Source organism: Narcine bancroftii, chromosome 1, assembly GCF_036971445.1.
Source record: "Narcine bancroftii isolate sNarBan1 chromosome 1, sNarBan1.hap1, whole genome shotgun sequence".
Taxonomy (NCBI): Eukaryota; Metazoa; Chordata; class Chondrichthyes; order Torpediniformes; family Narcinidae; genus Narcine; species Narcine bancroftii.
The window spans coordinates 320,204,182-320,220,015 of NC_091469.1; the positions used below are offsets into that span (position 1 = coordinate 320,204,182).

The 15,834-nt window shown below is 44.7% G+C and overlaps 1 protein-coding gene across 13 annotated transcripts in view; it reads right to left on the reverse strand.

Annotated features, from left to right (window-relative positions):
• Positions 1-15,834, reverse strand: part of ctnnd2b (catenin (cadherin-associated protein), delta 2b) — a 1,542,927-nt gene that overhangs the window by 78,870 nt on the left and 1,448,223 nt on the right. For all 13 annotated transcript variants that reach the window (XM_069906986.1, XM_069906993.1, XM_069907003.1 and 10 more), the window contains 2 exons: positions 10,037-10,154; positions 6,332-6,517 (listed from right to left, as the gene is read on the reverse strand). In XM_069906986.1, the coding sequence (XP_069763087.1) occupies positions 6,332-6,517; positions 10,037-10,154 (304 nt within the window). The remainder of the gene's footprint in view (positions 1-6,331; positions 6,518-10,036; positions 10,155-15,834) is intronic.

Genomic DNA, 15,834 nt, shown 5'->3' on the forward strand with positions numbered 1-15,834 from the left:
TGATTTTATTGGACTTACTCCATTTGGGTCTGATGCTGTGTGAACCATCAATGGCTCTGATTTCCACGTCCTTTGAAAAGCTCTTCTTTGTTGTTTATCTCAATGTATCCCCTGACAACTTGTTTACAGACTTGGCAATGCCAGTTAACTCCTCTGCAGTGAATACTGATGAATACTTGTTTCAATGGCTAGACACACAGCTGCTTTTGTTTCCCGATATCTCTCTCGCCTATAGCAAGCCAGGTTTCAGCTTCAGTATTTTCTCCATCCAAAATAAACCCAATGAACCTGAATTCTCCCAATGAATGCTCCACATCATTTCTCCATTTTGTCCCAACAGCATTTTATAAAAGCACCTTAAGGGTTTGAACACCCTTTGCTAAACTCCTGCTGATGCAATGACATTTATTAAAAATACACTTCAGGATTTGTACGTTACTAGCAAGTCACATGGCTTTTCCCCAATCACAACTCCCCTTAGAATGGTAGTGATGGGTTATTTTTTTGAATCACTGCAGTTCAGATTCAGATTTATTGTCAGTGTACATACATGACATCACATACAATCCTGAGATTCTTTTTCTGCAGGCGAGGCAGAACGACCACTTTTAACAGGGTTCTGCAGCCCACAGAAAGTTGCCGTGGGTCACCGGCGCCATTTTTTTTCTGGTGAAGGTATTCCCACAGTGGTAGTGTATAGAATGATCCAGGATTTAGTCCCAATGAAGATAAAAGATTTCCAATTTATCTTTAAGTCAAACTTGTGCCTAGCTGCAGGCAGTGATATTTTCAGGCACGTATAACATTATGAAAGGGACGGATAAGATAGAGGCAGGAAAATAGTTTTCACTGGGAAGTGAGACCTGAACTAGGGGACACAGCCTCAAGATTCGGGGGGAGTAGATTTAAGGAGGAGATGAGGAAAAACTGTTTTTCCCAGAGAGGAGTGAATCTGTGGAATTCTCTGCCCAGGGAAGCAGTTGAGGCAACTTCATTAAACATATTTCAGGTTCAATTAGATTGATTTTTACATTAAAAAAAGGAATTAAGGGATATGGAGGAAAAGGCAGGTAGGTGGAGTTGAGCCAATAATCAGATTAGCCATGATCCTAGTGAATGGTGGAGCAGGTTCGACGGGCTGGATGGCCGACTCCTGCTCCTATTTCTTATGTTCTTATATTGCCCTGTACTTCAAGATAGTAGAGGTCACGACTTGATTGGTGCTGTTGGAACAGTTTGGATGACATTTTGTACATGACATCCCCTACAGCCACTGTGCTCTAGTGGTGGTGGGAAAAGATGGTGGTTCAGGATGGTGGATGGGGTTCCAGGCAAACAGTTGCCCTTGCTCAGGTGTTGAGCACTCTTCCAGGACACCTCAGAGCAGGGATGCAGTGCTAATTTTTCAGGTGCTGGAGCTCACTGAAAATGATGGCAAGGGTGACCAATGCGTCAAAATAAACGGCGACCAAGAGGTGTCATGAGACCAGGTCTTGGAGGCCGCCATGTTGTATTTGGCATTGTATAATTGAGAGTGAACAGTAGGACAAGGAAGGAGGACGATTGTACTTAGTGTAGAAGAAACAAGTTCTTGTATATCCAGTATAATGCTCAGCATGGGGTGGGGGCCATGACGTTGACGTTGCCTGTATTTAATATGCGGTCGCTGTTAAATTCCCTACTAGTTGAAATTCCCTGCACTTTTATTTTTTTACAGAGGTGCCAGGGCGGCGCTCTGGTGAGCTCTGCAGCACTGCACCCCTGCTGCAGAGTATTTTTGTCACGCTCCTGTCCTGTGTTTTGCAGATGATGAGATGTTAGGAAGAGAAACACATGCTTCAGAATATCCAGCCTCCGATCTGTTTCTGCAGCCAGGGTGCCGTGCATTGCTGGCCCATTTCGAGTTACTGGTCAGTGGTGATCGACAGGAAGTAGATGGCAAGCGACTCGGCAAAACAAATGGCGTTGGTTGTCAAGGACATGTTAGATATTTAAATATCACATTTATGGAGCACCTTCACCAATGTAAAAAATCTCAAGATAGTTTAAAGGAGCATTAATTTGACATTGAGCTTAGCAAGACATTAAAAAAAAGTGACAAAATTGGTTGGCCAGCCAGCCGATTAAAAAGTCATCGAGAGTTTGGAAAACTCAGAGAGCTCGAGGGGTTTGCAAAGCTTAGTGGGTGGGTGAGTGGAGGGGGGGTGTCATCGAACATTACAGCACAGGACAGATCCTTTAGCCCACGATGTGGTTCTTACCTGTATGTACCTACCAAAATATTTTTAAAAACTAAACACTCCCTACCCCATAACCCTATATTTTTCTTCTATTCATGTGCCTGTCTAAGAGTCTCTTAAATGCCCCTAATGTTTCAACCTCCACCATCCTGGCAAGGCATTACAGGCACCCTCAACTCTCTGTGTAAAGATTCTACCCCCGGTGTCTCCCCTAAACATTCCTCCCTTCACTTTGTACGGATGTCCTCTCGTGTTTGCTGTTCCTGCCCTGGGAAAAAGGCACTGGCTGCAAACCTTATCTATTCCTCTCAGAATCTCGTAGACCTCTATTAAGTCTCCTCTCATCCTTCTTGGCTCCAAAGAGAAAAGCATTATATCTGCTAACCTTGCCTCATAAGACTTATTTTCTAATCCAGCCAACACCTTGGTGAATCTCCTCTGCACCCTCTCCAGAGCTTCCACATCCTTCCTGGAATGAGGTGGACAGAACTGAGCACAGTACTCCAACAATCTATCAATTCAAGGAGAATATTTGCTGAATCCTCAGGAGATTAATTTTCAACAATTCTTTACAAGCCTCTAATCAACAAATTATTTTGGTTTGGTTTGAAGCTTAACTTCTTATCATGAACCTGTATTCTGTGGCCATCAGCAACAGAACAAAATGCATCAAGGATGTTCTCAGGAGGATAATCGAGGTTTCAAGGCTCAAGGAAATGAGAGAAAGCAACAAGAGGTGAAGGAAAGATTTGAAAAGAAAAAGAATTTCATGGTAGACTAATTCGGAAGGTTTTGGTAGGCCGGTGAAGAGGAATATGGAGTCTCAAGTGAGCTACAATATTGGGATGATGATAGCATGTAGGGAAATGCAATGGATGGATGTTTCCCTGGTCAGAAGTCTGGGGCCAATGGACTACCATAGAGACTGGTGCTGGGAGCCTTGTAGCATGTAATGGATGTTAAAAACAGATGCAAGTGTAGGAGGAAGGATGGCTTAGTCTGTTGATAACCCCAAAGTTGGGGGATGTTGCAGGAAAGGGTTATGTCAGGGCACAACAGCAAATCAATCAGATGGTAAGTTGGGTGGAACAGTGGAGGATGGAATTTAATTCCAATAAGCACGAGGTAATGCATTTTGGACAAAGACAAATAGTAAATGGTTGGGTACTAAGGAATTTCGATGAACAGGAACCTTGGGGTTCAAATCTAAATTTAAATCAAATGCAGGCAAATATTATTAGTGCAGATGGGCAGAAGGATCAGTGTGCAATCGATGACTCTACATTATCAAGGCTTTACAATTGAGAGCAAGTGCAGGTCAGCATGTACGGAGGTGATAGGGGAAATAATCTTGGTTAAGTGTGAACACAGGCAATCTGGAATTGTCCATTTCTCCTGCTCAGGAAGTGGACTGAGCAGATCCATTAAGGGGCCAAGATAAAGGCTTGGATATGGGTTTCAGCATCAGGTGGGTGTATCAGGGATGGAATTAGCCATTTTATAAGGGGTTGAAGTAGGTTGGGAACATGACGATATAGATGTGCTGTTTGAGGATTCGATGGGTGAAAGGTGCCAGGGAAGAGATGGAGAACTGATGGTGAAAAAATAAGGTTTGTGATAGGGGAAAAAAGCCAAAGCTTCAGCCATCCCAGCACTTAGTTTGAGGACATTAAACAAAGGACAGCCAGTCTGGTGAATCAGGGATATTAGGCAAAGTAGAAATTGGTGTTGACGGCATGCGCTTATAAATTGATCACATTACAGATGAAATGAGGTGACAATGAGGTAGATTCTGGATCACCAGGATTATAGGTGAAGTTGTGGAGAGAAACTGATTGCAGGTGAGGACTGGAAGGAAAGGACCCAGGAATTTAAGTGAATGATGTGGGCGTGGTCACTCACATCATGGCTTAGTCAGCCAGGTCAAGGTGTAATCATGGTATGGTTACCTGCGTCACGGCACAGTCACCCGGGTCATGGTGAGGTCATGGTACAGTCATGGTGTGGTCACGGCATGGTCATCTGTATCATGGTGTGATCATCTGCATCACAGCGTGGTCAGCTGCATCATGGTCCGGTCACGGTGTGATGACGGTGTGGTCACCCAGATTAGGATGTGGTCACAGCATGGTCACCCGCATCATGGTGCAGTCATGGCGTGGTCACCCGTGTCACACTGTGGTCACGGTGCAGTCGTGGTATGTCACCTGGGTCACGATGTGAGCACAGTGTGGTCGCCTGGGTCATGGTATGGTCAACCATGTCATGGTGTGATCACGGTGTTGTCACCTGCGTCACGATGTGGTCACCCGGGTCACAGTGTAGTGACAGTTCAGTCACCCGCATCACAGTGTGGCCATGGTGTAGTCACCCGGGTAACGGTGCGATCACCTGTGTTACTGTGAGGTCACTGCATCACAGTGTGGTCACATTTGTCTGCAATATACTCCATCTGCCATTTTCACAGCTCGTCCTGATCCCTCTGTAGCCTTGAAATCCTTCTACATTGTCTACTACACTTCCAATCTTAGTGTCTTCAGCAAACGCTGATCCAATTTCCCACATTATCATTGAAAAAGACAACAGACAACAATGGTCCCAGCACCAATACCTGAGGCACATCACTAGTCACAGGCCTCCAGCATGAAAAGCAATCATCCAATTCCCCGCTCAGTGTTACTTGTGATGTCCATTCATCATCCTCTCCACTGCATTTTAGATCATCACAGGCCATTCCACTTACAAAAAAAAAATGTTTTTTCTATTTCTATTGCTGATAAACTCAAAAGAACTGACTTCACACGGGATATTTGAGGTGCTTTGCAGCTGTTATGAGATGTGGCCTTTCTCCCAAACATTGGTCCCAGGATTAAAGACAGATGCTGCGACAAAGCTTAAGGGGATCGAGGAAAATTGTTGCACTTTATTCAACTCCTGCCACATGTTGACACAATAAGGATTTCAAAAACGGAAGTAAGGAATAGATCAATTCGCTCCCTTGTGTCTTCCTGCATTGCCACTCAATGCTGCTTTCCTGCTCTGATTCCAGATTCTTAGATTCCCTTCAGGGAGCGAGAAAATTTTTTTTCACTGGACAACAGTTTTTTTTCTCCCAAAAGATTTGCTTCCTGAAATTAAATTGGGAATTATGATAGACAGCCTTAAGCTGAACACAAAGATAATTTCAGATTTACTGTATCATGTAGAAAGTTGGAGAAACATTAAATTAACTTTTATTGAATTTAGCCTTAAGCTACAAATGTATCACAGCTGTTGCAACATTGACGAGACATTTCTGCTGTATTGAATCTTCCTGAAGACAAATAAATGCTAATGTTAAGTACATTCACTATGCTGTTGCCTGAAGAAGGTGCATCAACATGCGTTCAATCTATATCAAGGTAATGCACAGCATTTGTATATGTGAGCAGCTTTTATAGCCTGTCTACATCTATCCTGACTAAGCATACCCAGGCCTAAGACAACATTTGCATAGCACCTGCACTGACCAAAACAGCTTGCTTTGTGGGTAATATACGAACAAACTTAAAATATGACAGGAAATCACAAAAATAGATTATATCTAAAAAACAGGACATGATAGGAAAAATTTTTAGGTGATTTTCATGATCAGCAGACTTTACGTGATTTTACCGTCTGAAGAATGGCATTGGACGTTCACACGATTGACCAAAAGTCGAGATCTCTGTTTCTTTACGCGAGATCAGCATACCAGAATTGCCCTTTATGTGTCATCGTGAGTCATTGATATGCCCTATTCATTTGTCCTTTGTTCACAGAATCCCTGCAGTTCACTTTAGACTGCAGGCATTCTGGGAAATCGACAAAGGGTCAAGGAGATAAAATATCGGAACAGGAATGGCATTCTCATTCCCGTTCCGAGCTTTTTACACAGTATGCTTTCCATGAAAATGGGAATAATTTCCTGGAACACCGGGGCTGTGTAAAAAAAACCCATAAATGACACTGTTTTACCCACAAGTGTGAACTCAGCAAGTGGACTGCCCATTAGTGGCACCAATGTTAATTCCCAGTCATTCTCTCCCAGCTGGGCCGGGCCCGATCATCACCTGGTTCTGGCCCTTCTTCTTCTTCTTCTTCTTGCCCCAACAACTTGAGCTCTCGCTATCCTTGCCATTGCTATCACTGCACAGCAAACCGTCAAACTCATCCGTCCCCATCTGCTGCCCCTGGGCCGTCTCTGCTGCCAGCCGGTAAGAAAGGTTCCGCAGGATGCAGACACAGTTTTCAATTGTCTGCAATGTGGAAATAAAGTCCAAAGTGAATAATGTTGCATTACCAAAAGAAAAAAAACAACACAGAAAATGGCCATTTAAATACATTGCAGCAATGCCAGTTCTTCAAAAGAGGCAGCCGATTGAGCAATTACGGTAATCTCTTTATTGCTTTCTCGAATAGATTCACTTCTGGTAAGAATTTCTCTTATAATTTATCTTTTAAACATTAATGAAACTTCAATGGGCCAATATCCAGAAGGTTATTAAAGTGTTAGATGGGTTGGCTAGCAATCTTCAAGATGGCACTTACTTAAAGTAATGGACACATTTGTAACAAAAGATTCAACTTCCTGCACGAGGTTTAATGGCCAATTAATGGGCAAACATAGCACACTCCTCTAAAGGAAAGTAAAAATCACAAAATGCTGGAGAAACACATAAATTGTCCTTTATGTAGCCAAGGCAAAGATACGTAAGTGACATTTCAGGCTTGAGCCCTTCGTCAAGGTATGAGAAAATGCCAGCAGGCATCTGAGCAAAAGAGTGGGGGGGGGGGGGGGGAAGAAGAGGGTTGGCAAAGGCAGGAGATGATAGGTGGAGAAAGGTGCCTGCAGGCACTTTTTCGTACCTTGATGAAGGGCTCAAGCCTGAAACGTTGGTTCTGTATCTTTGCTGTGGCTACATAAAGGACATGGTTTGACCTGCTGAGCTTCTCCTGCATCTTGTGTTTTTTACTGAGACCACGGGGTCCACAGATTTTAGTGATTTATTTCCTCTAAAGGTAAGGGAGGACAAGGTCAGGAAAGTGCAGTTTTTTTTGGAAATCTAACAGCAACTTACAGAACCTTTCTTGGATATTCACCTTGAACCACGCACCTACTCCTTGCTTTAAGAAATGTTGCATAAATAGGGTGGCTAGGTTGGTGTAGCTGTTAGCGCAACGCCTTTACAGTGCCAGCGATCGGGACCTGGGTTTGAATCCCATGCTGTCCGTAGGAGTTAGAACGTTCTTCCCATATCAGTGTAGGTGTTCCTCGGTGGCTCCGGTTTCCTCCCACCATTCGAAACATACTGGGGGTGTTGGTTAATTGGGTGTTAATGGGCAGCACAGACTCGTGGGCTGAAATGGCGTTTTATCACACTGTGTATCTAAATTCAAATTTAAATAACAGGAAGTACTGTTGGCTTTGTCATAATTTGACAGCAAATTCTGGCACATCCTATTCCAAACAACTTTGATCGTTATAATGCAACACCTTGATTCTGTACAATTAAACTTGTTAAATATTCAATCGACTTCTTTTGTTCTCACCAGCAGCCCATCTTCGCATCGCTCCTGACCTGACAGCCCCAGGGTAGTTGCAAATACAGGCTCCGCTGCCAACTTTCATGTGATTTGTTCACTTCATTTCCAAGAGGGATGAAACATTGATCCTGACCCTTCCCTACAGGATTGGGTGCGGGGGGGGGGGGGAGGGGGGAGGGGGGGGTGGGGTGGGGAAGTCACACAAAAGCCTACAGATGCTGGAATCAGTTGGAGGATCTCAGCAGGTCCGTGGGAGGAGAAGAACAGATGATATTTTGAGTCCTAGACCTTTCGGTCTTGATGAAGGGTTCTGACCCAACACAGCAACCACTCTTTCTCTCTCTCTGATGCGGCACAGCTCACTCTATTAGACTTATTTTATAAAAGGATCTTGAGTGCATGCTGTTGCTTGGATTTTGTATTGTTGGAGTTTGGAGGGTTTATCTTGTACTCAATGTTGTCATGCACGGAAGATCACCATTGGTAAAGTACATTAACAGGCTACTTCTTTGACTGGCAAAATTGGGCTCCTTCTGACGATGGATGAAGATGAGGTTCCCCCCCCCCCCCCCCACACGGAATGGCCCCCGCCTATACCATTAAACTAAAGTCTTTCCCAGGCTCCATATCAACACTGAAGAGAGATTGGTGATAAGCCCATTGATGGGATGGCTCTGAGAGCCGACATATACTTGACTGGCCAAATGGACTCCTATTTTGTCATAAGGAGTCAAGAAAAATTGAATGAAAATTGGAGCAAGCTGTTCAGCAGGCATAATCCACCATGTAGATGTGCTTTCTTTACCCCTCCAGAGAATTATAGCACAGAAACAGGCCTCTTTTGCCCTTCTAGTCGGTGCTGAAGCATTTTTCTGTCCATAGCCCTCCATACCTCTCCCATCCACGTACCTGCCCAAATTCTTCTTTAATATTAACACTGAGCCAGCGTTCACCATCTCAGCAGGCAGCTCGTTCCACACTCCCACCGCTCTCTGTGCGAAGATCCCCCTAGCGTTCCCCCTAAACTTTTGCCCCTTCACTTTTAACACCTGTCCCCTGGTTTGTATCTCACCTACCCTCAGTGGAAAAAGGCTGTCGACATTTACTCTGTTTATCTCTCTCATAATTTTAAGTATCTCTGTCAAATCTCCCCTCATTCTTCTTTGCTCCAGGGAATAAAGTGCTAACCTATTTAACCTTTCCCTGTAACTCCGTTCCTGAAATTCCAATGTTATTCATATTTTTCTGACACTCGATTTGCTGGGCTTTGACATAATTTGAATTATTATCTGCTGTTGGCTCTCTTTACAGCCTCTTCGTGGACACAAGCAATGGTTCCCTCATCTAGAAATCCTTGCACAACCTCACACTTGGATCTGAAGCTATTTAATATTAGTTTAGCAGCTCTTCCTGGTGAGGCTGAGCTTCATTTGCTTCAGCCCTCTCTGTATTTATTCCTCTCAAATGATGATCCTCACAATCAACAAGGTCCCTGAGGCTTGAAGCTCATTGGCATTTTTCAAATCGGGGCAGCACGGTTGGCGTAGCGGTTAGCGCAATGCCTTTACAGTGCCAGCGATTGGGACCAGGGTTTGAATCCCGCGCTCTCTAACGAGTTGGTATGTTCTCCCTGTGTTGGTGTGTGTTTTCTCTGGGGGCTCCAGTTTCCTCCCACCGTTCAAAACATACTTGGGCTGCCAATCGGGCAGCATGGGCTCATGGGCTGAAATGGCCTGTTACTATGCTGCATTGTCTCCATTTAAAATTTAAAATTATGGGCCCTTCTTTCCTCCTCCTGTCTGTAAAATGACCCACCATCAGCCCCAGCAACAACCTGCCTCCATGATATTTACTGCGACTGAGAGTAGAGAGGTCGACATACTGGGAATCATCAGTGGTCTGCTATTTCACAAAGAGTCAGTCCAAAGATGGATTCACGACATTTGCAATAGAGGAACATTTAATTAAGAAGATACTGTCTTCAACGGGGACTAGTGGAAAGACAAGCTAAAGTAAAGAATATCCAAATTACAACAGCATGCAATAAGTTAATAATATTGTCATCACAGATAAATATGATTTTAATGGTCTTTATCTGCATTAGCAATAATTCTCTTGGAGATAAAATATTTTACTGAGATCAAGGAGCCCAACTTTGAGATTCCACTCCCGCCCTTTTCCAGGCCTCATATGTTGTGGGGGAAGGGGGGGGAAAAAAAGGTCAGGCGAACCTTGCTGTCAATCTCACTGCTCCCCAGAGCTGACTGAATCACAAACAGCAAAGCGTCAGTGAGGCCATCGCATTCTCTCATCCTTCTCCTGGCTTCCTCTCCGGCTGAGCTCACGTTCCTGTGAAGGAGGCACATACAATGGCAGTCAGCAACTCCACATCACTCCAATGACCGTCCCATCAGAGGGTTCGGACCACGACAGCGTCCTGGAAATTACCACTCAAATGTCGATGCTGGAAGTTTGAAATAAAAACATAACATTCTGGGATTAAAACAGAGTTAATATTTCATGAATGGTCATCAAAAATGTTCTGATGAAAGAATCATCAATAGAAATCTTAGTGACCGAAGTTCAAATGTGATCTCTGGTGATGCCCATGAAGAGTCTGCATGTTCTACCTATGAGCACGTGGGTTTCCTCCAACATGCCAAAGATAAGCAGATTGGGTGGGTGAGCTCAGCTGTGTAAATTGTCCCCAGTTTATGGAAGAATCTGGGGGAAGTTGATGGGAATGTGGGGAGATAAACAAAATGGGATTACCACAAATAGATGGCTGATAGCTTGAATGTGGCAGCATGACCTTGTTGTAGAAACATACTGCACAAAACAAATTTCCTCTCTTCTTTGACCAAGCAATCAAGATTATCCTTTTGTTTGGTCTTTCCATATAGACCTGTTGCTTTTTCTCTTCAAGTGGGCCTGCTTTATTATGATATGATTCTACTGAGAGTGGATGGGACAACCTGCTGGGAATCAACGGTGGTCTGCTATTAAACAAATAATGCAAATGTAACAGCTGGATGAATTCACGAGATGAATGGTTTCTCCCTCCACAGATACTGCCTGATCCGCTGAATATTTCAGTACTTTCTCTCTTTGTTATACCGGTGTAGCGGGAGCCCCATGTGTACAACAGAATCACGCGCAGCCATAACAGTTAAGCAAGCGCATTACCAGACTGCATAGCCTCCAACAATGTCCCAGCCCTCCAGCTACAAGCCAGGCACTAGCAATTAGGAAAAGTTCGCGAATAAGAGCCCGCGCTTTTTATGGCACCGACACTTGAAAAAAAAGTGAAGTCACTACCACAGGCTCAGCGTGAAACGCGCAGAAGGAACTATAAAAGCTGTGGTTAAGCACAATAAAGGTACTGATTCCTGACTCTACTGTCTCCAGTGTCATTTATTGCCACTTGCAGAAGGTAGTGTTGACAGATAGGCCACTACATATTTTGATGACCCCGACGGGCCTCATCTACACTGAGTCCCACATGTCTGACATGGACGAGCAACTAACGACTTTGAAGATGGAGGTCAATGCAGCCTTGTTGGCTGCAGCACCGGTGGTGATTAATACAGTAGCAGTTCGCCTGCCTCCATTCTGATTGGATCAGCAACGTAGTTGGCTGCAGTTGGCTGAAACGCAATTTGTTACATCTGAGAACACGAGATATTGGCACATTGTGAGTGCATTAGATATTATGACCGCAGCAAGGGTGAGTTCATTCATCAATAGTCCGTCGGTGGACCAGAAGTACGCTAAATTCCGGGACTTTTTGCTGGGAACATTTGAGCTCTCTCATCATGAACTGGCTATAAGGATTTTGAATACGCAAGAACTGGGGGTCCGTAGTCCATCCCAGTAAATGCAAAAGCTGGTATCACTAGCCGCAGGCCATACAGATGGCTTTCTTTTCAAGGCACTGTTTTTATCGAAATTACCAGTGCAAGTGGCGGCGGGTGTGATGCACATGAATTTTGCAGAGCCGCATTTGGTAGCAAGAGAGGGCGACCGACTTTATGGCCTTCCACAGGCCAACAGAATGCAGGTGAAGCCCATTTGTGCGGCTGAGTTGTCCGTGCCCCCTGAAACGCCAAGACCACCAGCATGTGTGCCAGTACAGTGACCATGTCCTGATCAAGGAAACAAAAGTTCCGGATACTGTTTTTATCATCGCCGATGGGGTCGCTCTGCCTATAGATGTAAGAGTCCTTGCACTTACCCAGGTCCACCACCACGTCCGGGAAACGGACCCGCCAACCACTGTTACTGGCTTCGGCGGTTTGCACAGAACAAGGTCTATTTTATTTACACGATGTGATTTTGGGGGTTGATTACTTGATAGATACGGGAGCTGACTTCAGTATTGTTCCCCCAACACAGTTTGATTTGGCACAAGGTGCACATACTCCACTGCTTTCAGCAGTTAATGGTACCACGATTCATACAGGTTCAGCGGTATTCTACTGGAAATGCATGGTGGCCTCAGTAGGTTTTCCCCTATTAGGCACGGAGATTTTGAGAGAGCATGGTCTCCTGGTGGATATACATAAATTCCATCTGATAAACACGGCTAACTTCCAGAGTTTTCCCCTTAAGAGAATGCGTCGTTCTTTCCAACCGTTAAGAGTTCAGGCAATTCAGTAGAATGCATACACCTTGATACTTAAAGAGTTCCCGGGACTGTTAACGACTAATTTTCAGGATAATTAGCTGCAGCATGGTGTATATCATTATATTGATAGAACTGGTCCACCTGTTTATGCTCGGGCTCGTAGGCTTCCAAAAGATAAGCTTACAATTGCAAGAGCAGAATTCACAGTAATGGAGGAATTAGGGGTGGTATGCAGGTCCAAAAGTCCATGGGCTTCACCCCTTCACATGGTGCCTAAAAGCTGCGGAGGTTGGCGGCCATGTGGGGACTACAGGCGATTGAACGATATAACCATCCCCAACTGCTATCCAATCCCTCATATGCAGGATTTGTCAGCACGGTTGGCTAACGCTACTATATTTTCCAAAGTAGATTTAGTGAAGGAATACTATCAGATTCCAGTTCACCCTGTGGATGTTCCAAAGATGGGTATTATAACCCCCTTTGATCTCTTTGAATTTATCAGAATGCTGTTTGGTCTGAAGAATGCGGCCCAGACGTTTCAAAGATTGATGGACGTTGTCATTAGGGACTTAGAAGGAACCTTCGTATATTTGGATGACATCCTCATAACGAGCCCCAATGAGGAATTGCATAAACAACACCTCCGTCTCCTGTTCGCTAAATTACAGGATTTTGGCCTTTCAGTCAACCCCGCAAAATGCCAATTCGGTACATCTGCAATTGATTTCTCAGCCACAGGATTTCTTGTACTGGAACTATACCATTGCCGGACAAAGTGATTGCCATATGCAAGTTTCCCCAGCCTCTTACTCGGAAGGATTTGCAACGATTCATAGGAATGGTTACCTTTTACCATCGTCTTATTAGGAGCGGCAGCCGTGATGCACCCACTGTTTCACCTATTAAATAGAAAAAGATCAAATATATTGCATTGGGATGAGGAAGAAGACATGGCTTTTGAAAAAACCAAGGATTCTTTGGCATCTGTGGCAAGTCTTGCCCACCCAGATCACAAAGAGCCCCTTTTGCTAACTACAAATGCATCCGACCATGCAATTGGTGCAGTGTTGCAACAACACATAAAAGGACAATGGGTGCCACTTGTGTTTTATAGCAGACATCTTCGACCTACAGAGATGAGATATAGCACATTCGACCGAGAATTACTGTCATTGTATTCGGCGGTGCGCCATTTCAGATACATGCTGGAGGGTCGAGTGTTTACAGCCTTTACTGATCATAAACCCCTCGTGCAGGCCATGAGTATGATATCTGACCCATGGTCCGCAAGGCAGCAATGCCAATTGTCATTCATCTCATGACTGACATTTGGTACGTTGCCGGTTTTTCCAATCCGGTGGCAGATGCCCTATCAAAACCAACTGTCTCTGCAGTACAGGGTGGAATCAACACGGCACAGTTGGCAGAAGACCAGAGGTGGGATGAGGAGGTACAACCCTACAAAACTGCCATTACAAGTCTCCAGGTTGAGGAAATCACTACTGAGGGACTCCTTTGCGACATTTCCACAGGATACCCTAGACCCATTCTACTGGTTAGCTGGCGCAGGAAGATCTTTGATGATAGACATAATCTTTCCCATCCTTCCATTAGATCTTCCGTTAAACTAGTGTCAAATTGTTATGTGTGGCACGGTCTAAAGAGAGATGTCACCCTTTGGGCCTAAACTTCCCTTCAGTGCCAAAAAGCTAAAATTCACAGACATACGCATGTACCGCCTGAAAGATTCTCCACGGTGGATGCAAAATTTCAGCACGTCCACGTGGATGTAGTTGGACCTTTGCCGGCCTGTCAGGGGATGAGATATTTATTTACTGTTATTGACCATTTTAGTTGTTGGCTAGAAGCAATCCCTACGCAGGCAGCAGACACGGAGACGTGTGCACGGACCTTTATTTTTAATTGGGTTGCACGATTTGGTGTACCTAGTCTCATCACTTCAGATAGAGGTACACAGTTTACTTCCAACCTGTGGACACAGATTTCAAACATCTGTGGAAGTAAATTACAACACACAACCACCTATCATCCTCAATCAAATGGACTTGTGGAACAGTTCCATAGGCATTTAAAGTCGGCACATAAGGCAAGACTGCAAGGGCTGAACTGGATGGACGAATTACTGTGGATGCCATTGGGAATACGTACAGCACTAAAGGAAGGATTGCCAGTTTCGACTGCTGAGATGATCTATGGAACTTCACTATCCATTCCAGGTGACATACATTTCGGTAGTGACATCAATCAGTCAGCTGACTTGGATATTTTACGACTTGTGAGAGATAGCAATAGGGCAAACTAACCCTATCCCACGATTTTTCACAGGAGCTCCAAACATCAGTTGCCACACGACCTACTGACTGTGGAATTCGTGATGGTTAGGAAAGGTCAGAAATGTTCAGCATTTCAATGCCCATATGAGGGGCCCTTTAGGGTAATCAGGCAAGAAGGTGTAGTATTTACATTGGACCTAGGGGCCCAAGAGTGTGTGTTCGCAAATGAACGACTGAAACCGGCACACACTGACCTTTCAAGACTGATCTTGTCACCTCTGAAACGTCCCAGAGGACGCCCCAGGCTGAACTACCAGCAGAAACCTGCATCTGGCAGCCACGATTCTGGGGGGGTGGGGGTGGGGGGATGTAGCGGGAGCTCCACACGTACAACAGAATCGCGAGCAGCCACAACAGTTAAGCAAGCACATTACCAGAGAGCATAGCCTCCAACAATGTCCCAGCCCTCCAGCTACAAGCCAGGCACCAGCAATTAGGAAAAGCGCACGAATAAGAGCCCGCACTTTTTATGGCACCCGACACCCGAGGCTGGAAAGTGAAGTCACTACCACATCTCAGAAGGCTCAGCGTGAAAAGCGCAGAGGGAACTATAAAAGCTGTGGATAAGCACATTAAGGTACTGATTCCTGACACTACTGTCTCCAGTGTCATTTATTACCACTTGCGTAAGGTAGAGCCGTCAGATAGGCCACTACACCAGGATCTTTGTCTAAAGAGGCTACGCAAAATCATTGAGGACTCCTTCCACACTGCACATGGCATCTTTCAGCTGCTCCAGTCAGAGCCAGTGCCACCAGGCTGAGGAATAATTTGGTGAGGAACACGGAACACAGGCAGTGAGACTGTTGAACAACCCAAGAACCTGATCACACTCTCCATCTGATTCTCTCATATTTACAAAGAAATATTTATTTATTTGTATATATGAATACTTGTCCTGCAGATGTACTGTTTGTTGGTACACGTGTTATGTCTGGTTGTGTGTCTGCGTGTTTTGCACCGAGGACTGGTTTCGTTGGGTTATACTTGTGCAATCAGATGACAATAAACTTGACTTGGCGAGGAACAGGTATGGAGCATTGAC